Source organism: Plectropomus leopardus, chromosome 15 (assembly GCF_008729295.1).
Source record: "Plectropomus leopardus isolate mb chromosome 15, YSFRI_Pleo_2.0, whole genome shotgun sequence".
NCBI lineage: Eukaryota > Metazoa > Chordata > Actinopteri > Perciformes > Serranidae > Plectropomus > Plectropomus leopardus.
Window position 1 is genome coordinate 29,151,468 of NC_056477.1, and position 24,430 is coordinate 29,175,897.

Sequence of the window (24,430 nt, forward strand, 5' to 3'; positions counted from 1 at the left end):
ATAGCATGTTTGTCTTTTCAACAAAATTTCCATAAATGTTACGTTGATAAACAGGTTCTCCACATGAACAATGTGACACATAATCAGAATATACTTAAATATTAATACTTTGCACTCAGATGTCTAAAGTTGGACTCAAATCAATCAATAACAGAACTTAATACCAGTACATATTTCTTTTCAACGAAAAAACGGGGTTTTGGTTTGGTTACTCTTCAAACAATCGACCAAAATGTATTAATGAAAACATTTTAGGCAAGAAATAAGCAATGCCACTGCTATATGTTGTTTCCTTTCAAACTAAATTGCCTGGCTTTTTCCAGGTTTCATGAGTCATCCGCGTCGAGCTAAAAAGGCTCATTTGCATTCAATGAAATCTGGTCAATACTATGCAAATACAGACCCGCCAATGTACTGCGACCCCACCTCTAAACTCGCTGCAACACTCTCAGCATGCACCACCCGGCTGCTTCTCCTCTGTCAGTTGCCAGATCTGGTGGCAATGCACAATAATGTGTCCAGGGCTCGAGTCCAGCCCATGTGCGACAGAATCTCATGCGGTTTAATCTGTGGTTTCTGATTGTAGCCAGACAGCAGTTCAGTCAGAGTCACTGTGTGTGGAAAAGAAGGAGCACTTTATTGGTTGTTTGTAGAGTGTCTTTTAAACTGTCAGTTCAACCAAATTACATTTTCCTTCTTGAAAGTCTGCACACAGGATTATACTGTCATGAATATTTCATATAATTACCACTGAGATGATGTTTGGAGTTTTATGCTCTTCATCAGACGCACATAGTTTAAAATGTTGCCTCAGTGGTAACTATACTGAATATTCGTGGGAGCATAATCTAGTGTGTGGACTTTGTTTACTCTTCTCTTGTATTACATCTTGTCCAGCACTTTGCCTTTTTGTCATCTGAATGTGCGTGCTTCTGTGAATTTTTTGAACATTTTCCTATTTTCCTAGAGTGGTATCGAGCTATGTAGTCATGGTTTTCTCTGATGAGGTTTTAGGATATTTGTCTGAGATTTCTGCCTCCTCCTCCAATACAATTAAGGTGAATGGACATTCACAGAATGACATTTTAAAAACTCATTAGCAGCCTCTAAACCAAAGATCCACTGTGTTGTACTGGCAGCAGGCATTGTAGACATTAGTATGTGGATATCTCAAAACCTTGGCACATAAAACCAAAACTATCCGAAAGGCAGCATTGGGGCAAAACGAGAAAAGTTTTTTTTGTAATGTGGGTGAACTGACCTTTTCACAAAAACTAACAATCAGCTCTAGAAAAACACACAAAACAGAGGCAGAACGGAAAGATTCACAAGTGGCGTTCTTCAGGTTAGCCGCATCTAATCGAGCTACGTGGATGAGTGTGACGTGTGGAGACGCTGTGACACTGCTGAGCTCCCAGCTCAGCACAGTCACCATCAGGGGAGCTACACTCTGCTGAGGACTGACCACTGGCAAATAAATCAATCAGTTACTGTCCAGTCTGTTTGCCAGTGCAGTCTTCCTCTGTGCACAGCTCATCCACGTGCTGACGGTGTCACACGTCATGGGTTGTGTTTTATTCGAGCTCTACCAACAAGTCTCCCTCTCCCACCGTCTCCCCGGGCTTACAGTGGACACTCTTCACCTGGAGGACAAGAAGGATGCACATACACAGTTAAAAATGAAAACATGAAAACATTTTAGGGCCCCAGAGAACATTATTATTTCACTTGATCTGGTTTTATGTCTAATCAACCTCCATGTTATTTCTCTATTTGCAGTCAATAACTGCGGCAGCCTGTATTCTGTGCACTGACTGGCTGTTGCTTTTTTATATTCATTGGTAAGGACGCACTGATCTTAGCAACACGCTCATTAAAAATCTATGAACTTGACACCATGTGTTACTGATGATAATAAGTCAGTGCTTTGTTTTGTTACCTTTGCTTGCTTGACGGCGGTCAAACTGTTTTGCATCTTCATGGCTTCAATCACACAGATCTCTTGACCCTCTGCAACCTACACACACACACACAGACACACAAGCATGCACAATCAGAGTGTGACAAACCATGGTGTGATAGTGTTGAATGACCAAGAAGTCAGTTACGACCACCTCAGGTATGTAATTGCAGCATATGCACGACATAGAGCAGAAGTACCTGAAACCTGAAAATACCGCTCATATGTGAAAGCGAAATATGACCCTCCAAAAACCATGGGCATGCTACAATAAACACATATGTTAAAAACACAGACGCCTCATTGGATCGTGCGTCAACATTGTCGTCATGGTAGAGCAGCAAGATTTAACTGAATGTGGTCTGTAGCTTTATATTTATCTACATAATATGCACGAGTTACAGCAAAGCATCATTTATTGATTCTGATCACATTTTCTGGGTTTGATATTCACCCCAGTCAGTTATACAGTGGCTGAGAGTATACACACTCATGGACATTGGAAACAATTGTGATACCATATAGCAGGCCCACAGGAGACTTAAAGCCCATACAGAAAATTCCACTTTGTTGTTTGTTCACGTGTGTGCAAGAAAAATTATATCTTTTTAAATAACTATTTTTTGTCTTTATGATGTGTATGTCTTTTTGGGGCACTAGATTACGCCATTAAGACTATTTTGATATCCTGAACTGGATGTATGCTGTAGCTTTATATGACCTTATTTGTCCCGCAGGGACACTTTGATTTTGATGAAGCTCAACTGTACATAGTTTATATGGTTTGGTGAATCTCTACAGCATCCCAGTTATCTTTACCACAGCATACACATCATAAGAATTGAGTGAATCCTAAACTCTTTTGTAGTATGACGTTTAATGTGTCTCAATGGGAGTCTAAAAGAGAAACCATTATAAAGTCTCTCTATATATAAAAATGTTTTTTATGTGTGTATGTCTTCGGCCACTGGTTGTTGCCATTTAGGCTGTAATTTGATATATTTTACTGTATGTACTCTGTAGCTAGATACTTATTTATTTATTTACCCTATAGGAATACATTTCTTGTACAAGTTACGGCAGAGTGTGATTCGTCTACTCGGTGAAGTGACACCCTGTTAAATCTGCAGTGACCAAAGACATACATATCTTGCGACCTTGCTTTAGTATTTATTTGTATTGATTGTATGGTCTATCTGGTTGTGAGCCCCACCTTGCGAGATGTTTTTGAAATGGTGTTGATTGTTGAATATGTTTCATTTTGTAAGAGCACTTCCTGTATATAAGGGGTCGTTTCCGCCTATCGTTCACAACGCCGCTGAAGACTGTTGGTTGAAATGCGTTTGTCGTGTGGCTGTCATAGGCCCAGAATTGAAAGCATCTAAAAAGGACATTATTGTGTGCTGATTGTCAGTTTTTTCGGACATTGCTTTTTGAGTTTGAAAAAAGGCTGTACACTGTATGTCCATGTCAATAACAGCACACTCTTCTGGTTTCAGATTATTTTTTGGGTGGTTTTATGCCTTTAATTAAAGGACAGTAAGCGTGACGGAAGAAGAGAGGGGGTGACATGCAGCAAAGGGCCGAGGCTGGAAATGAACCCATGGCTGCTGCGGCGAGGACACAGCACCTGTACATGGGGCATCCGCTCTATCCACTGAGCCACCGGGCACCCCTTCCATCTGATTTTTTAACCTGGCTGCAGGGAACTGTTCCCATTCAGTAACAAGAGCATTACTCAGTACTTTTACATGCACAGTTTAGTGGAGCCACAGTTAAAGCTCCATTAGGCCATTTAATTGGATGACGGTGCTTGTCCCAGTATACAAGCAGCGGGGGAGAATCCATCTATTTGTGGAAGTATATCTGACTCCTCCACAGCAGGTGGAGATATGCCCTCTTTCAGCTATAGACCCATATTATTCATATAGTCTATGATATAGACCGAATCATGAATACAACAGTTTATTTACAATAACCTCAGAGTAGAAAACCACCGTGCCACCAAAGAAAAAAGGCAATATCAGTTTGAATGTGGCCTACGCTATATTTATATTATTTATAAATCTATATATTCTCCTTTTTTTCTTCTTTGTCTTTACTATAAGCCTAACTAGGGACAGGAGTCAGAAACTAGCTAGAATCCTATCTTACTACAGCTTGTTTCTGACAGGCGGAAGTTGTACTATGTTTATTCATATTGTCCCAATCAAATAAATTATATAAATATAAATAAACATTTTCCTTGCCAAAACAGCCGTTTTTTTTTTTTTTTTTAAAAACAGAACAAAACAAAAACAACTAGACTCCATTGAGAAAAAAAGTTATTTTACTCCACTGCTTCTCTACTGCTGCCTCCATCAGCTGTAATGGAAGTTGAAGAGGAGACAATATTCAAACACACTGTTCACTTAAACTGTCTTAAACCTTTTAGTCAGCTAAAGTATGTTTTGCTGCAGCCTCGCCCACAGCAGCACATGGCCTGGCTTAGTGCAGGTGTTGTGGGACTGTACTTTGTTTATCAGGGGTGGAGGGTGGCTGGAGAGGGACTTTTATATCTAAAATCAATATAAATTACTACCTTGTCAAGTTGAATGTCCCTCACCTAAGCCAAAATTAAAAACACAAGTAGTGCCTAGATTTTTTTCATGCTTCATGCCTTTAATCAGACCAACTACCAACGACCAAAAGCAACAGACCAATAATTCAACTATTTCTAACATCATGTAAACGTACTGACTGATGTTGAGTGATTAGGTCTGTCTTCATAAAGCTTGCTTTGTTTATTGTTGAAACAGAAAAGGGTCAAATTCAGACTGTTAACTTAATGTTGGAAACACACTGTTGGTTAAAATATAAAGCTGGACCGATTTATCAGTCAACCAATATGACTGGCCAATATGAGCTTACAGAGCTTACAGCTCACAGACATATCGGAGCATATTGGCATCGGCATATATTTTTTTCTGATAAGACAATTATTTTAACAAATCATATAATGCAGAAAATGATGCTTAGGTGGTTTAGAAATGTTCAGCAACTGACTGATACTGAACAATACTGATGTTTATTTAGCTATTTATTCTATTGTATTTATTCTTTATTTAAATGGTCAGCAAAGAGCATGCAGTACAGATGTCTACTTTATTTTTATGTTTTTTATTTGAATGGTTATTCTTTATTTGTGTTTGTGTGCAATGTTAAATAAGTAAATTGTTAAATAAAAGTTGTTTGTTTGAGAACTCTGAGTAGTTGCAAAAGTCGGTGCAAAATCAGCGCACAATCCACACCGAAATGATGTATTTTCATTCCAGCTCAAAAATTCACTATATTGGTCGCCATATCGGTAATCTGGGAATTTTTCCACTATAAAATTGGTCTCGGTCTCAAAAATCCCATATCAGTCGAGCTCTACTAAAATATCTAGCGTATATATACCGTATATTTGCTGTAGCATTCCTATTTCCTTCGTTAGAACTAAGGGACCTGGACTAAACTAGGAAAAATAGACCCACACCAAAAGCACAGTGAAGTATGGGGACAGAGGTTACACAGTGTGGTTATATAGTCTGCAGCTGGGAGTGTTAGTTTGCTTTGTCTCTCCTGTAACATGTAACTAAGTGATAAAGATTAACCAGGCAGTAAAGTAAGAATTTCTGCAGATCTTGTCTGCAGTATATTGTGTCGCTCTACATATGGTGATGTGTTACCGTATCTCCAGGCTTGACGGACACAGCCACCACTGTGCCAGGCATGGGTGAGCGCAGGATACTGCTGGTGTCCTCTGGAACTTTCTCTGGCATGTAGGCATTAAGTTCTGCAGCCAACTTTGACAGAACGCGGACCTTAAACTGCAGAAAGACACACAGTGTATAAAACATAGGAAGGAGTCTGATGTCAAGTACTGCAATATGATCATTCTGACAGTGACTATGGTCACTACTTAAAGGCAAAGTCTGGGCGAGTGCAAGGCAGAATTTATCCCCGTTCTCTCCATAAACAGTTTACACAATAAAAACAAACGCAATTAAGAAGATAGAAAATCAGTGAAAATACAGGTAAGTGCAAGTTGTAATTAGCCCATCTTTACTTGTGTGTGCGTGATTGCTCTCTTCATTACACTTTACTCAGCTAGATTTGTTGACGTTCAAGTATGTAAAATATGAAATTACTATTAAGCTATTATTGTGAAAAATCTGCATATAGCGGAAGCTGTGTGAAGTCTGATTGAGTAACTGTCAGGTGGGGCATCAAACATTTAATTTGAATTTCAGTTCTCGCATAAAATGACAACCCTGGATCTTATGGACAGTTTTTACATATTAATAAGGATTTGCCTAATTCTACATTAATAAAATGTAAAAAAAAAAAAAACAAAAAACAAAAAACTACTGTAGGCAAAGTGCATGTGTTTTTCTTTGGAGCTATTCTCATTTTAAGCATATATTTGCCTTCATGGGCCTGTTTGGAGGTCTGTTTTAGATTTCTTGGTTATAATTAGTTGACATCTAATATTCAATGTAAACAAAAATTAAGCTTCGTTTTAATTTTTTTTTATCAAAAAAGTATATATGTATTTGTACTATTGATAAGTCGTTTTATAAATCAAATTCAGTCATTATGCAATGAGATTCTCTTCACACTTTGAAGCCACTGTCTGAGGTGAAAGTGGCCTGGTCTCTGTGTGGGGGCTAACATTGCACTCCTCACTATAGCCCGCTTAGATAACATGAGGACCCAGAGGCAGCAGCCTGTGTGATAATGTGCGTGTGATTATATAATTACAATACAGTGAAGATATGCAACCTTACCGATGTGCCGAGGAACTGCAGGATGATCCTTCCTGAAGCATCTTTGGACAGACACTGAAACAAAAGACAAAATATCATCTGCAGCACATCTGTGGTCTCTACAACTCTGTAAACACTGAGGATTTTTACTTTCAATCTGCTGGTATTTTCACCTCTTACTCACGCCAAAAGATCTAACAGGATTTAGGGACACATTTTAATTTCATTTTTTTGAACTGCATCTAAAAAATGACAAATAAGTCTACCTTGTACCTTGTAAAATAACAGCAGGTGTGTGAGGTGACAAAGTTTATGATATTATGATATATTTAACAACCTGATCCTGTGTGTGTGTGTGAGTGTGTGTGTGTTACCTGTAGCATCCTGTTTGTGCCATTAATGGTGAGTGGTAGCAGAGGGGAGGCTAGGTTCCACTGTCCACTGACTTCAACCTTCCCTCCATCCACCTCCACCTACACAGACAAACACAGACGATACTGTTGTGTCTCACACTCATAACATTTCCATCTTAATTTAGCAAAACATGTAAATTAATTTTCACACTTGCAGTAAAAAAAAAAGTGCTATTTATGCGCCTTTCCACCCACTAGAAGAGTTCCAGTAACAGCCTTTTTTGCCTACATAAGCTTGTTAACCCTTTGACACCTTGAGCAACATCACTTTTCTTGTGTTACTTTCACAAGTATTTTAAACCTTTGAACCCCAAACAAAATGGTTCAATTTCTTGGTAAAAAATCTTACACAGATTGCAAGAAACTACCTAAGTTTTTTTTTTTTTTTTAAAGGTATGGAAAATTAGGGGAAGGGGAAAAAAAAGAAAAAGCAAGGGAAAAACTATATTTATAATGATCATAATAACATATACATTTATGTTAAAAAATTCCTATAATTTTTAAGCACTTTTTCTGGGTCATTCCCTTGTATTTATTTATTCAATTATTTATTAATTTATTTAAGCATTTTTTAAATGCAGATTTTTTTACAGTTACTAATTTTTTTGATAAATTACTACAGTTACTTTTTTTTGGATAACAAATTGCAAGAAACTAATAGACTGTGAAAATTAGTTTCAAAAAGCTGAAGAAAATGTCTACAGAAAAAAGAAAAAGCTAGGGAAAAACTATATATATCATTATCATAATTACATTTTTAAATTTATGTTAAAAATGATTCTTATTTTTATGCACTTTTATACCAGGAAATTTTCTTGTGCCTCCTTTTTTAGAACTTTGTTATTTATTTATTTATCTATTTTACAAATTTTCACACTTTTATTGTTAATAATTTTTGGGCCATAACTTCTTTTGTTGCCTGTGGCCTCTTCCCATGTTTTTAAAAGGAATCAAGCCAATTTGCTCAGATTTCAAAGGGTTAAAAGCCATCCAGAGACTACAGCGAGAATTTGCAATCTCCTGTGCAATTATGGTATGTCATAACTGAATGTACTGAATCTGTTTCTTTTTCACTTATTTGCATTTACCTTTTATTGATACCAAAGTGTCAATTTTTTTTTTTTGTAAGATTTTGATTTTACTTTTTTTTTTGTGTTTCTTTTATTGTTTGGCATGTCCACTCACGTTTTTTATTTGCAATGGTTAAATTAATAAAAGCAAGTGGCTGGAAATGCACCCAATGACATATCGTAGTGAGTCTACACAGGGAGTATAGTTACATCATTCCATTTCCTGCTGACTCATCTCCTTTTATCTTCTGGAATGTGTGCTTGGGTTTTGATGCTTTTCTTATCTTTCAATTAGAGTAACACACAATGCTGCAGTCACTCATAGATATTAATATGTTTCATTTGTTGATGGATGCACATAAATACTCACAATATAAACATTTCCTGATTTGGTGACCTCCACATTATGGCTTCCATCCTCCAGCTCCACATGCAGCTCCCAGTGGCTACTTTCTATAGGAGTGGAAGGCACCCTGCAAAACACACACGCAGACACGCAGACACGCAGACACGCAGACACGCAGACACACACACACACACACACACACACACACACACACACACACACACACACACACACACACACACGTGCATTGCATATCATCAGGGCCCATGCATCAGAGCATCTTCTTCTTGAGTAAAATCCAGCTGAATAACCCTTGCATCATTAAACATACAAGAGCCCTCCTCACCTCAGGTTCCCGAGGACCTTCTGTGAGCGGAGCTGAGCGGTGATGTAGAGCGCTGCAGCCGAGGCCAGCAGCTCCCTGCGAGCGTCTGCCTCCAGCTGGTGGCCCTTAAAGCCATCAGGGTAAACCTCTGGCAGGAAGTTGGTGCTGATGTCACCAGAGATAAAGCGGGGATGTGTGATGATTTCCCGCAGGAGGGGGATGTTGTGTGTCACACCTGGAGAGAAGATTCCCAAACACCATTATAGTAAAAAACGAGCTAATGTCCATTTAAAATTTGAGCATGTGTCCTCACTGACATTACTGTTTAAGTCTGTCGCTGTACCTCTGATGACATAGTTATCCAGAGCGTCCTCCATCCTGGCGAGGGCTTCAGCTCGTGTAGCTCCATAGGTCACCAACTTAAAATAGATACCAGAGGGGATTACTGCAGAACCACAACCACTCATGGGATGTTGGAGTTTTGTAATCTACTTTTTTTTTCGTGATGACCATCTGTTCCTAAAAACAAGAATCACACTATCTACAAAACAATTGCATATCCAACATATCACTGACCTTAGAGATCATGGGATCATAGTAGATGCTGATGTCACTCCCTTCCTGGATGCCGCTGTCCACACGGACCTGACAGAGTGAGGAGCAGACGAGAAAATGCTCATATTGGCAGCGCACTTGCCATTCACTCAGGAGACTGAGTAGAGTGATAAGAAAATTATTTGAAAAATAAATCTGGTGAAACTATGTATGACAGTATCCAAGAGATTCTAAAACCCTGAAATTCTAGAGCCAACAACATTCTGCAACATTCCTTAACTATACGATTCTAGAACCCCAACATTGTAGAAGTAACTCCATTCTCAAGCTACAAAATTCCAGAACCATGAATATCTAGAACCCTAACCTTCTATAACTAACAACATTGTACAGTTGCATCACAACATTCTTGAATCCTAACATTCTAGAACTGCATCATTCTAGAACCATAACAATCTGGAACTAACTCAATTCTGCAGATGCATTATGATATTCTAGAACTGTCACATTCTACAATTGCTTCGTAACATCACAGTACTGTAGAACTTTAACATTCTACAATTATATCATGACATTGTATAACCCTAAAACTCTAAAACTGTAACATTCTGTAACTAATGAAACTCTACTGTAGCCTTCTAGAACACTAGCATTCTGATAAAAACAAACACTTAGAACTTAACTGTCTTAAATTGTACCATTACATTCCAGAATCATTACAAATACTGTAACATTTTAAAATTGCATCACAACCTTATAGAACTGTATCACACTAGAACCCTATAATTCAGATACTAAAATACATTTACAACAAACTATATTTTAAAATTGCACTTGCAACTTTCACACTAAGGCATGAGTCATAAGCATGCCGTGAGGAGAGGTTGCTGGACCAGGAGAGTGATTAAAAGCCTTTGTTTCTGCCAGTTTTGTATAAAACTTTTAAAATCAAGGATGTGACATCAACGGGGGATGCTGCACAATGCACAACAGAAAAACAGTAGCAGCAAAATAATGAATTACATTGTTTACCTGCAAACTTTCGTTCTGTTTCTGTTATCTGCCACAACAAAGATTTTTGGAGCTGGATTGTTCACTCGGACTGCTATTGGAATATATGTCTGTTCAGTTATTTACAGCACACTCAGGGCAGAGGTGGCGAAGAACAAAAAACTTAACTGTTCATTTGTTTATTTTCTAAATGGTGAAACACCTGTGTATACACAGATGTTTAAAACTGAAAACGTATTATTGTGGATGAGGCCTTAGATTTATGTCTTTTTCAAACACACACACACAAACACACACACACACACACACACACACACACACACACACACACTTACATTGCTGAGGTTGAGTGGCTCTTGGTATTGAGATAGCCGTCCGATGGAAGGAAGACCAAAAGACTTGTAAGGGTCCTAACAGAGCAAACAGAGGAACAAATAAAGAAAACGAAAACACTTAAGATCAAATTTCCTACTGTCTTCTTAAAATTTATTTACTCATTTATTTTTAATAATGTCTGGATGGATGGTCTACAGCTATTTTCATGTTGTTGTGGGTTACATGTTGTATTTGTCTTCTTAATCTGTGAAAAACTAATAAAACTGTTAATACGAAAAAAAGATCAAGTTTCACTCACAACAGTCGGGTAAGCAGAAAGGGTTTGATATTTAAAATGGAAACACTTCTATTTGTGTATACACACCTAACACGCACGCATGCACGCACACACACACTGACCTCAGCGTAGACACGGCTTTCAATGGCCCAGCCGTTTATTGGGATATCTTCCTGATTGTGCTGCAGCTTGTAACCCTTGGCAACCCTGATCATCTGCTCCACCAGGTCCAGGCCAGTAATGCACTCTGTGATTGGATGCTCGACCTGGAGTCAAAGGTTAAACAGAGGAGATACAGTTTCCATATTCAGATGAGTGTTGTGCTTGTTGAGCGTGAAACTTAAGGAACCCTTACTGGCCCAGGTATTTCTGCCACATTTGTCATGCAGACGGTGAAAGATTGTTTATTCAAACTTGATGCACTGATAGACAATGAGATGTGGCTGAGAGCTGAAATCCTCTGTCCGGCTGGGAACATTTGTTGCATGTTGCTGGACTGCTCTGTCTAACTACAATTACTGTCATCTCTCTAATGTCTCTACAATAAAAGCCACACAATGCCACAAAACATAAAAGTATTAGTTGTCTTTCTATTACTTACTAATTCTGTATAAAAAATGAGTATTATAGATTGAACACATTGAATAACAATGATGATGAATAACAGCATCAGGGTCGTGGCAAATTTTTCTGGCTTACTTCCCACTGAAAGTTATTCACGACAATCTAATAAAACTGATTATTCTGGAGCACCCTAACCCAAATTCCAGCTCCACCTTGTTTCAAGTCATGCCCCTCTCTTGCATCCACCTGCTCGCACCCACACGCACAGCCTACACTGACCTGTAGTCGTGTGTTCATCTCCAGGAAGTAGAAGTTCTTTTTAGAGTCCACCAGGAACTCCACTGTGCCAGCAGAAGAGTACTGCACAGCTTTGGCCAGCTGCACCGCCTGCTCCCCCATCGCCCGCCGTGTCGCCGGGTCCAGGAAAGTACTGCAAAGGACACGAGACAAGACACTCAGACTCACCTCTGGTGGTGTACATGGGGCTTCTAATAGAAACACATTCAACAAATCTATCATTTTAAGACACACACTAAAAACTCACTATAACATTATATAATGGTACATTCTAGAACTATACAATTCTGCAATTACAAAATTACATTGGGACATTCCAGAACTGCAATATTCTACAATTTCATCATTTCATTCTAGAACTGTAGCATTCTACAATTATATCATGACATTCTAGAATTGCAACATTCTGCAACTGCATCATGAAAATCTAGAACTATAACATTCTAGAACTGCAAAATTCTACAATCTCATGATAACATTCTACAACTGTAACATTCTAGAATGTTATATTCTAGAACTATGATATTCTGCAATTACATTACAATAGTCTAGAACTTCAAAGTTCTATCATTACATCATAGCAATCTAGAACTGTAGCATTCTACAATTACATCATAACAATCTAGAGCTGTAACAATCTAGAACTACAATAGTTACATTCTAGAACTAATTTATAATATTCTACAATTACATAATAATATTCTAGAACTTCAACATTCTATAATTACATTGCAACAACCTAGAACTGTAACATTCTAAAATTACATCACAACATTCTAGAACTGCAGCATTCTACAACTGGATTTTAAGAATGTAGAACTGTTACATTCTAGAACTATAATTTTATACAATTAGATCATAACATCCTAGAACTATAACTACTAATATTCTACAAATACATTGTAACATTCTAGAACTGTATTGTTGTAAGATTACAGAATAACATACAACCATTAAATTCTAAAACCCTAACAGAAGTGTAACATTCTATAAGCCTAACATTCTAAAACTAACAACCATCTACAAATGCATCACCGTACTGTAGAACTTTAACACTAAGTATTGCTTCAGAACCATAAAATTCTAGAACTATATAAAGTTGGAACTAACAAAACACTAGAATTGAATTATAATATTGACATTCTAGAACTGTATACCTTCCAGAACACTAGAATGTAACACAAACAAACATTAATAACTTGTTAACCTCTTATCTAAATCCTACCACCTACCTTCAGCCCCCTTGCTCGGACCACACCATACTTTGAACTCAAACTTAATTTTGACCTCACCTACACATCTAATAAGTCTTATGACTGCATCTTGCACAAATTAAACTGTGCTTATAGTTTACTGTGTTCTGAATCAAGAGAACTATCAACTCAAAAATGTGGTAAAAACTACAGGTGTCTGCAATGAGAGCTAAGCTGTTGAGGTAAGGGAACATCAATACTTTGCATTAAGTTTAGCAGTAATGCACAGTATAGCGTCAGCTTTGATGCAGTTATGCTTCTGTAGACAATGTGTCCTGCTGCTCACTGATTTTTCTCACGTTCTTGTGCAAAAACCGAATAAGCTGCATTCGCATTGAGAAATGCAAAGAACAGACTTAGTTTCTCACTAACCTGGGAGCTTCTTCCACCACCTTCTGGTTCCTCCTCTGGATGGAGCACTCCCTCTCATTCAGCCACAGAGCATTACCATGTTTATCAGCCAGCACCTGCAACAAGCACAAGCAAGTGTTCTCTGCTTAAACATATGCAATAGGAATGTATTATGTGATTTATTTTGTCACAATAGCTCAATAGTTTTTTGAAATAACTGATTTTTACAATGACCTATTATTGACATTCGTGTCAATTAACACTTGAATACGCCTTTAACTCGCATTTAAACTTGCATATAAACGTATAAAATCTGAGAAAATTGGTTTGGTTTCTTAAAGTTTCTTAAGTAAAAGGTGACAAGGACATTTTAGCTGGGGGGGATGTTATCAAAAAACAGGGCAAAGATGTCCAAAAAAAGTATATTAATAAATCTCTTAATTATATATTTAAAATTACTTCAGACAAAAAAAATAAAAAATAAATTATCCTACTTTCTTTTTTGTTTGTTTATTTTTTAAATTAGTTTTTTACTTTCCTTTGTGTGCTGTTTTTAAGTAATTTCCTTGTAACTTTTTTTTTTACTACTACTTTTTTTCACTATTTTTTGGGTCATTTCATATTAAGCTCGTTGCCTTCATCCCATGTTTTTGAAAATAATAATAACAATAATAATAATAATAATAAAATCATAAATTGTAATAATTCTCACTGTATGTCCCGATCACAATTAAATTGACAAATTGTCAATACGAAATGACATCAGACCCCTGCGTGTGATACCTGGATCTCTATGTGTCTGGGGTTGTCTATGAACTTCTCAATGAGCAGCCTGTCGTCTCCAAAACTGGATGCTGCCTCCTGGGACGAGAACCGGAAGCCTTCCCTGTTCGAGTAAACACACAAACACACACACAGACACACACACACACACACACATATTGTTTTTATGAACAATGTTGTTAAAACGAGTGGATGGTCAGTCAGTGTACACTGAGGTTGTGACAAAAACAGACCTTGTCTCCTCATCGTTCCAAGCAATCCTCATCCCTTTCCCTCCTCCTCCTGCTGATGCTTTGATCATCACTGGGTAACCTAGCAACAACACAAAGATGAAGCATTTACGCAACTGTACAGGTACATTTTCACCATGATTTAACCACACACATCTGACCACAAATACTTCCCACACTGTCAGACAGCTGCACTACCTGCAAACAGAGGTCTGTACAGAGATACAGATGCACTCAACATTTTACATGCACTTTCAAGGGCCATTTATTCCAATGCAGTTTAGGGATTTTAATAATTTTAATAAGAAATGTGCTTTGTTAGTGACAGAATGTTTGGGAAATGTGCTTCTTTATCACAAAAAATAAGAGCACTTTGCTACAACAGGAGTCTGTCCTTCAGCTTGACAAGGCTGGTGCAAAGTTAGCGTGAAGGCCACAGAAGCAACATCTATGGCAAATAAACCAGGTGGAAATCAAGCCGAATATTCATTTTAGGTTTGACTAAGTTTTTCATGACCCCAAATAATCATTAAAACAATGTGGTCATCATTTTATGTTTTTTTTGTACCACAAAAAACAAGGGGGAAAAAATAAAAAAAACGGTGCAGCTAAAACAACCAAAGAGTTGACAATGACCAAGCGTCAGGAGACAAAAACATTGAATTTGTCACAAAAAAAGGATGCCTATTACGGATATATGATGGTTAAAAAAATTTTTAAAAAAAGGGAACAAAAACAGTAATGTAAGACGGGATAAAGCATGTGCTTCAGTTGAATTCACACAAAGTTGCACCTTCCCTGCAGGGCTGTGCAGACGTGGGTGGGTTTGAAACCTGAGCAAACTGGCTTTATTTCTTTCAGAAACATGAGAATAATGCAAAGACAATGGATGAAGAAAGGACCCCAAAACTGGCAAGAAATAAGTGAAAAGTAAAAAAAAAATTACCTGAAAATTACTAAAAGGAAAAAAGTTATTAATAAAAATAAGAATACAGTTAATCAGACAAACACACAAACGGACATGGCCTGGAAAAAGTGTATAAAAAATATAATGATTTTGTAACATAATTTTAAATATGTAATTATTTAATCACTTCTCTAGCTTTTTTGTTTTCTGCTGACATTTTCCCAAGCTTTTTCTTTTTTCCCTAGACATTTTACCTTTTTTCTCTTTTTTCCCCCAAGATATTTCCCGTTTTTATTTTTTCCCTAGACATTTTCTCTTGCTTTTAAAAAATAATAATAGAAATAAATTTAAAAAATAATTTTCTGTTGAACATTTCTTACCAAGTTGCTCTTTGCCTTCTCCTATCACAACAATTTGCTTTAGGTTCAAAGGGTTAAATCCAAGTTCTCAGAAGATGCACAAAAACTTTATACAAGAGACCAAACTTTTCTTTTGTAATAAAGCTACATTCGCCAATTATGCTGATGCACATATCAACAGCTGCAAAATCAGTTAAATCCCCAAACTGCCTTCACATTTATGTCCCCTGAGTGTAAAATTCATTTTGGACTGCAAATGTATGTAAAGAGAAAATCAGTACATAATGAATCTTTACAGCAGTTACAGATAATGACTGAATGAATGAATAAATGAATGTAATAATGACTTAACACCTCGTCTGGCTCAAAGACAGAACGGAGTATGTGGTCAGATGGATCACACACACACACACACACACACACACACACACACACACACACACACTTAACACTTTCAGTGTGTGGAGAAGTGATGACTTACCAATCTCCTGTGCGATCTTCACAGCGTCCTCAACATTCTGACACAGAGAGAAGTTTATGGTCACTGATGATCAACCAGACGTCACTGACAACAACACAATAACTGTCTCATGCAAGCTTTGAACTGTCTCCACACTGCGGGCGAGGCTTGTGTGACTGCTTTCAAATATGAAGCAGTTCTCTCCCTGAACAAAATGTCACTTTGTAGTGTGTTTTGATTGAATCACTCAGGTGAAAACGAAACTCTGAAACTCTTTTGTGTATAATCTGAATGACAACATTTGTAAGAACAGGACACAATAACTTTTTGTATTGCCAATTACTGACCATAAACAATAATGCTGATTTAATCATTGAATGAATAGAAAACATGGCTAATAGAGAGTACATTCCTCTGCTGCACTGTTGTGCACACTGCTGTGTGTGTGTGTGTGCGTGTGTGTGCGTGTGTGTGTGTGGCCCATTCACGTGTGTGTGGCCGTACCTCGACGACTCCATCAAATCCTGGGATAGTGTTGACCTTAGCTGCCTTAGCAATCAGCTTGCTTTCAATTTTATCCCCCATAGCCTGGATAGCATGGGTGTCTGGGCCAATGAACGCCACGTCCTCTGCTGCCTAGCAACAAAACAACAACACCATGAAAGTTACTAAAAATTATGAAACATAAAACTGTGATTTACAGTCCATGGTTTAGTATCTACTATGGTAATTGCCAGAAAAATTAGAGTCAGGTCATTTCTAGAAATAGTCCTTCTCTAACATGCATCTTCACTAAAATGTTACAATATAAAACATTTCTGTCGATGAGTAGCGTGCACTGAGCATGTCTGACGTGTGTGCATATGAGCTCTGCTTGAAAGCACATACCTGTCCAGGCACGCTACGTGGTGTTTTTGCAAAAATGCATGCAGCCGGGAAGCACTGAGCATACGACTGGATTCATGAGACTTGAATTACACTGCAAAAGTTGTGTGAGATTTTGTAAACAGATGTTTTGATGTAATTTTACTGCTGTTAAACCATAATAAAAAGCAAACTCAAGATCTGCCTTTTTAGTTTGGCTTTTGATTGAACTTTATTAATTTACTGAATTTTTATTCATATATTTTAGTCTGTTCTACAGTTTTACAACTTAATCATTGTATCATTGTTATTTTTAACATATTTATTCATTATTTTACTTTGTTTTCATCTTGTAATTTACCTCTTTTTTACAGTTTGTGTATTTTACTTGTTTACTAATTTATATATTTATTTATCTATTTTATTATCGCTATGTTATTTATTAATCTATTTATCTGCTTACTTATTTATTTACTCTTCTTTTTTTGACTTTCTGTTTATTGGTTTTATTTTGCCTCTGGTGTTTCCTCACTTTTGGTTGCATTTCTTCAGTTCCTGGTTTTAATTAGTACAATTTTTGGGATTCCCTGTTCACCGTGGAGGTATGCGAGATAAACAAAGTTTTCTTAACAAATTTAACATAGTACAGGTTGATTAACTGACATACAAAAGGCATTTTTGCAGGGTGAAGTACTCCTTTGACAATAAGAAAGTAAATTCCCATCTAAGCATTTGTTTGTCAGGAATTTATTCTAAATGTATGGTCATAAAGTGTTTGTTTACTAAGATCCCCATTAGCTTCTGTATTAAACAGCAGCTACTCTTGCTGGGGTCTCTGTTATTTTTATTAACAACATTTCATGAACGAAATTACATAAATACACATCCATAACATTCACACACACTACACAACAAAACAAATTACGAAACCAATCAAACACACAACAATCGACACAAACCCAAAGACTGTCTGATACATAAAGTAGCTTTTATGATTTATCTCTTCAATAGTTGAGAAAATAAAGTACCTGCAAGCTTATTCACTAAATTATAAGAAAAAAATGGATAGATAGCTCAAAATCCATTTCCTATAAGTGTGTGTTTAGAGAAAATAGGTGTTTTTGATTTTATGTATTACTTACCAGCCGCTTTGCAAACACTTTGTTTTCAGAGAGAAACCCGTAGCCAGGATGAACCTTTACAGAGAAAAAAAGTTCATCTTTATTTGATTTGCTTTCGGAAGATTTCAAACCAAGCTTTTATAATCATGAGTGTTTTCCATCAATGAAGAAGCCATTTGGTAGCACCAACATCTCAACTCTGACTGCAGAGAGTCACCAGTTTACACACTCTAGCATACTGGTGTACTAGCATGCATGATTTACTGCTTAGACGACCTTCATATTATCTTGAAAAGCATTTGTACACAGAATGTCATGCATGTCGTCTACCACAGTCCCACCATGTAATGAGAGCCATGGAAATGCTTACAGCTTGTGCTCCAGTGGTTCTGATGGCATCCATGATGGCGTCCATGTTCAGGTAGCTCTTACTGGTAGGGGCGGGGCCAACACATACTGCTTCATCAGCCATCTTTACATGAACCTAGAAACACACACATACAGGAGAGGTGAATGCAAATGTCACCTCAGCAGCAGACAGTAAGATATACACAGATACACAGTTACCATACGACATGACACAACACAACAACGAGAGATAAGATAAGATAGAATAAGATAAGAAGATAAGAGCCGATACGATACGATACGATTGAACTTCACTAATCCCAAAGAAAATTCTTGTGCCAGATTGCTCCAAAAATACAGTAGCAAAAAGAATACAACAGTAGAACATCAAATAAGTGAAAATAAAAGACAAAGTGTCTAATTGTAATGTTTAAAGGTAAAAGTAATATTGCAGATAGTTACCACTGACTCTAGCTGTCTGTGCATCCTGGAAACACCAAAACAAGAAATCTAAAACTTCACCTTATAGATAATTAACCCCACAGGTGACACAACACATTCAATTTCATCAGGAACTCGAGAATATGTTATAAAAATGCTATACATGCTACACAAGAAAAAGACTGAACTAAATGATTTTTTGTTGTAATAAGGTTTAGAGAAGGTTTTTGTAGTAGGATTATTCATCTTAACTCTACAAAAACCCAGACAAGAGGAGGCGCTTATTTTAGCAAGAGTTTCCGGAGATACACAGAAATCCTGGTAATTGATCCTAATTTTTAACCCCGTATGAAGATATGAAAATGATGATGACTCACAGCGCTGGCGTCGACATCACTGTGAACAGCTACTGTCTTGATGCCCATTTTGCGACATGTCTTCATCACCTGATGGAAAAATCACACAACATGAACACTAATCCTTCTGCTATGGACAACATCAAATACAACGCTGTTAGTTACTTTGATAGGTGCTGGTTGCCGTGGGTTTAGAGGGACAGTTCACTTTTTAATCAAAGGTCCACATAGTTTTCCTTACCTGTAGTGCTATTAATCAGTCTAGATAGTTTTGGTGTGAGTTGCTGAGTGTATGCGTTATTCATTCTAGAGATGTAACTTTCTATTCTATTTTTTTATATATGTGTGTGTGTATATATATATACACAGACACACACACTATATACACACTTTATATATAGCCACAAGCACAGTGCCTTCTAGTTCCATTCTATTGGGCAGAAGGCAGACATCACTGCAGCAAATATCTCTAACACTCAGCAACTCACACCATAACAATGTAAATTGATAAATAGCACTACAGGTAAGAGTAAAAAAACATGTATTTTTAATTTGGGGGTAAATTGCAACTTTCAGGTGGATATGTACTATTGAGTATTAAGAAAACCAGGGAAAAATACAGTAAAGCAGAGTTTGTGGTTAAAAGGCCTCCAGTGGTTTGAGGTCAAGCTCCAGTGAGTTTATGTCTTCATGCGTTGAACAGTAAACCAAAAGCAGTTTCAGTTTTTCATTTACATACATATCTGTATCAGCCAGTCTTACCCTGCAAGCAATCTCTCCTCTGTTGGCTATTAGGATCTTATCAAAGGTCTGTGGAGGGAAACAGCAGACAGATTAGCAGTGTTTATCATTGACACAACAAGGACTTTCCTCACGCCACCTGTTTGCCAGTAAGAAGACTTAAAAACACTTTCTTTACACCCTAACTCCTGAGCAAGGCATTCTGCATCAGAAATCACATCATTTCTCACTGATGTCAAATATGAATCACATCTTGTGAATCACATTCAGACTTTTTCTTCAGTGTGAACAGCTGCTTTTAGGTTACAGTCGAACAGGGAGGAGCAGGGAGCCATGCATTACCTTTTCACTGGAGTTGTATGTGGTGGAGTAATGAGCTCTGCAGTGCACGGCACAGCACCTGGACTGGAATGAGGCATACTGCAAAACACACACACATCCACTACATTAAGCTGCCATATCAGTTGAATTCATTTTTATTCAACAAGAGTTGCTGTAAGTGGTATGTGTTAGGGGGTTGTAAACATTTGCCTGTAATTAACTCTTAATTTCTGATTCTGAGTTTTTAAACTACAATATTTGCAAGAAAAACTGCCTCTATTTCCTGCAGGTCCCATCTGTCACAAACACTTGATTGGGATTTTTAATGGATATATATATCAGGGGTCGACAGATTATCGGCCCCACTGATTATCAGAGCCAATTTTGGCATTTTGCCGATAATCTGTGCCGGCATTTTATTTTAATGATCGTCAATAAAATTAATTAATTAAAGTGTGCATATTACACTCAACCAACAGCAAGGAAGGCAGTCTGAAATACATGCAAAGAAAGTGTCAGCACAGGTGGAACTTTTACTTTGTAAAACCTCATAGAGCTATTTTTTTTTTCATTTTTATTTAAATTTTCACTGAGCTTTATAAAAATGTTTTATTTGTTAGAGGCATTTAAATGAAGATTTGTGTTGGAGTTTGCTATATTCCAAATTCTGAAAAGGCGAAAAGAGGCAATGAATAACTCGGTAAGATTTATTATTTGTAAATGCATGTTGGTTCCAAATATCAATTATCGGTCTCATTGAGTACTAATAACCAGTATCGGCCCTGAAAAAACAGGATTGGTCGACCCCTGTTACATGTAAATGCATTGTTACAATAATTAATTACACATGAGATCAATTATCTGAGGTCTGAATTTAATCCCATTCAGTGCTGGAAGACAACCAACATCGACTGTCTGTAAAATACTGACGATGGATAAAATACCTCATACAACCCCACAAATATGAACTATGACTTTAACTTCAGAATTTATCATTTTACAAACCACACTACTATGTGTTAGGATTTCAGATATATTCTGTCTGCTATTACTGATATCAATCTTTTTTCCACTTCCACGGTCTTACACAGAAATCTGACAGCAGATCCTTGTATCTTTCCTTGCAGTTATACGTATATCCATCACAGAAAACGTTAGACAAGAAAAGCAGGCATGATAACTGATTTTTGTTTTTTGGGGTTTTTATAAATAAATGATATATCAATCAGTGGCTGTTTGGACCAGCAGGAGAGCTGAAACCCAATACAAGAAAAAGTTTTTCATGGTTTTTCAAGAGAATAAGAGGAAGTCTGAATCTGTGGAAAAAAGCTAAATTGGATGCAAAAACTGGCCCTAAAAGTTGCACTGCGACACCTGATCACTTCCGCACTATAATGTTGAAGTGACAATGAAAGAAATATGAGATTCTGGAAGAGTAAACAAAACAACAACTATGTGAGTGAGGCCCTCTGATCCTTCTCCAGGGAAAAATATTATACACAAACAGAAGCAGAGTGGTTTGTACAGAAAAACAAATTGTTTTTAAATATTTGTAGTGCTTTGAGAGAAACTGCAGTGGGGCTGCCAAAGTACTTTTGGCTCATTTTTTTGAAAGTGAAAATACACTTTTGCTTTTTCCAACAACTTATCCTTGTGAAAGCTGATTTTACTCGCTCACCTCATGAAAAAGCAAATAGAGGTCCAGACTGAACCTGCATCCTCCCACTTTAACACGCTATGCTACTCAGGTTTCTACAGTATATGTAACTGGGGGTCCCTGCCCTGTCTCTGACAGCCGAGGGGTCGTTGGCCTCAAAAAATGTTAAAGACCCCTGATTCTGATCTAGCATGCCGAAAATCAAATGCCCAAACCAGGGCTGGAAATTATCACCAGCCAAATGCTAGTAAAATATGCAAATGGCTTCCAGATTTTTTTCATTCACCAGCCAAAAAATAATGGTAATCTATTGAGCTTGTAGATTTTAGGATCTGCCAGCCACAGTGGCAGGTGGACAAAAAGTTCATTTCCAACCCATTGACTCACGTCTCAGGCACAGTGTCAGAAGTAAAAACGCCATGCTATGTTTTTGATAATAGTAAATAGTAAAAACAAAACACAAACAAGAAAATTACTTGGAAAAAGTAAACATAAATGCATATATATGTATACATATATATGTATATATGCAAATGTATACATAACAAAATCTTGAATTAATATTTTAATAATAATAATAATAATAACAGTTTCCTGAACATTTTTTTTCCTGTTTTATTTTTTGGTTGTTTGTTTGTTTTCCTTTTCTTTTTTTTTAACTATTGTTCAGGTCATGTTGTCACCATGTACACATTTCTTAAATTTGTGGGATATTTTCTTGACAGGTTCTTACCAATTACTTGGAAAAGGTGTATACACGAATGTATACTTTATTATAAATTAGTATTTTTAATAATAATAACAGTTAATAATAGTAATAATAACATTTTTCACCAGGTTTTTGTTTGTTTGTTTTCCCTTTCTTCTGAACTAATTCCCAGGTCTTTTTTGTCATCCTTTAATAATTTCTTGCAATTTCTGTGACATGTCTTGCCAGGTTGCTCATCGCCTTCCCTCTCATGTTTTCAGAAGAAATCAAACCAATTTGCTCGAGTTTCAAAGGGTTAACCAGAGGACATGTGGGCACTGTGGGGGCCAACAATCACGTTTACTCGGGGGCCCCCTAATGGGCTGATGCTGTCAAGCATGAGACCCTTTAGAGGACCCCCTCAGAGAAACTTTGCAGTTACAGTCTGGGTACATTGTAAGCGATCCAGACATGTTTTTCTCAGACAAATATCACAATCGTTTGTGGAGGATCAAATAAATATGTCATGAAGGGTTATCCATCGAAACAGAACACACTGTTTTATGAAGCCGTGTGCAGCACAGCCTGTCTGTCTGACTCAACCTCAAAGTCACTTCATTTACTCCCTCTCTGATAAAACAAACGATAACAACAGCATTTACTCCTCAAGAATCTGGCAACAAACTTCCTCACAATTTCGCATCTCTAAGTTTCTGTCTCTTGTTATCTCTTCAGAGAAAGTTTCATTCTTGTGTTATTTTTTAGAGCTTTTCCACCAAGAGCGTTCAGGACCGTCCTGCTCGTCGTTAGCATGGTTTGGACTATATGTGTTGTTTGTGTCGTTCGCGTGCTGACAGGAAACACACGGCTGTCGGTTAGATAAACGAGCTCGCGCTGTGCACGGTCACTGTGATAGCAGCTCACCTTTACAGAAAACAGCAGCCTATTCAGTGATGGAGAGAGCCAGTGCGTCGCCATGTTGCCAAACTGAGACGGTCAGCCACTCACGCTGACGTGATGACGTAGTAGGTTTAAAGAGACCGGAGTGGTGGAGAGAGAGGCGTCACCCGTGCACGTTTTTTCCCCCCCAACTTTATTGTAAGGCTTCATTTATCGCCTGAAAAAGTTATATACAACTTTAAAAAAGTGTTATAAAAGTGTTTTGTTTTTTTTTTCAGGCAAAAACAGAGGTCATAGGATAATACTAGTCCCATGTGCGCCATGTCTCTGTAATTTGCTGGTGATTGGGGTTGTTTCGGGGGTTTTGATCTTACTGTGGGAATAATGTCAGTCAATTTGTGTAAAATACAGACATCGCTTATCCTGTGTGAATGCGCCGCATGAAAGACAGACATGAGTTAAATTACATTAGGTTCCCAGGTAATACTAGTCCTGTACGAATAGCACTTTTGCACAATTTCAAACGGACTAACGTTTTGTTTTTGTCTCTATTCATTTATTTTTGCATTATTTATTTTGGCATTTTTAAAAACATAATGACTATTATACTTTATACACAAATATAAATTATATAGAAATAAACGGATCCACACTCAGACAAAAGAAACAACAAAAAATCAAACAAAATCAGACCAATTTAGACAAG

At 37.2% G+C, this 24,430-nt stretch overlaps 1 protein-coding gene across 1 annotated transcript; it reads right to left on the reverse strand.

Annotated features, from left to right (window-relative positions):
- Positions 1 to 616: 616 nt before the first annotated feature.
- pcca (propionyl-CoA carboxylase subunit alpha) lies at positions 617 to 23,832 on the reverse strand. The gene is made up of 23 exons (XM_042502659.1): positions 23,749 to 23,832; positions 20,501 to 20,578; positions 20,180 to 20,227; positions 19,439 to 19,507; positions 18,643 to 18,756; positions 18,294 to 18,347; positions 16,792 to 16,923; positions 16,309 to 16,345; positions 14,565 to 14,643; positions 14,332 to 14,434; positions 13,570 to 13,664; positions 11,927 to 12,077; positions 11,206 to 11,349; positions 10,806 to 10,880; positions 9,481 to 9,549; positions 9,248 to 9,323; positions 8,926 to 9,139; positions 8,604 to 8,706; positions 7,125 to 7,223; positions 6,772 to 6,825; positions 5,671 to 5,811; positions 1,940 to 2,017; positions 617 to 1,643 (listed from the first exon to the last, which is right to left on the reverse strand). Exons 1-23 carry the CDS (start codon positions 23,800 to 23,802, stop codon positions 1,575 to 1,577), a joined length of 2,136 nt encoding a protein of 711 aa, XP_042358593.1. The 5' UTR covers positions 23,803 to 23,832; the 3' UTR covers positions 617 to 1,574.
- Positions 23,833 to 24,430: the final 598 nt, after the last annotated feature.

Excerpts from the sequence above, each read along its gene's own strand:
- pcca (XM_042502659.1), bottom strand. The coding sequence starts at position 23,802 with ATGGCGACGCACTGGCTCTCTCCATCACTGAATAGGCTGCTGTTTTCT. Across the intron at positions 19,508-20,179 it reads GAGGAGAGATTGCTTGCAGG|GTGATGAAGACATGTCGCAA; the intron begins GTAAGACTGGCT and ends TTTTTCCATCAG. Across the intron at positions 14,435-14,564 it reads TGGAACGATGAGGAGACAAG|GGAAGGCTTCCGGTTCTCGT; the intron begins GTCTGTTTTTGT and ends TTACTCGAACAG.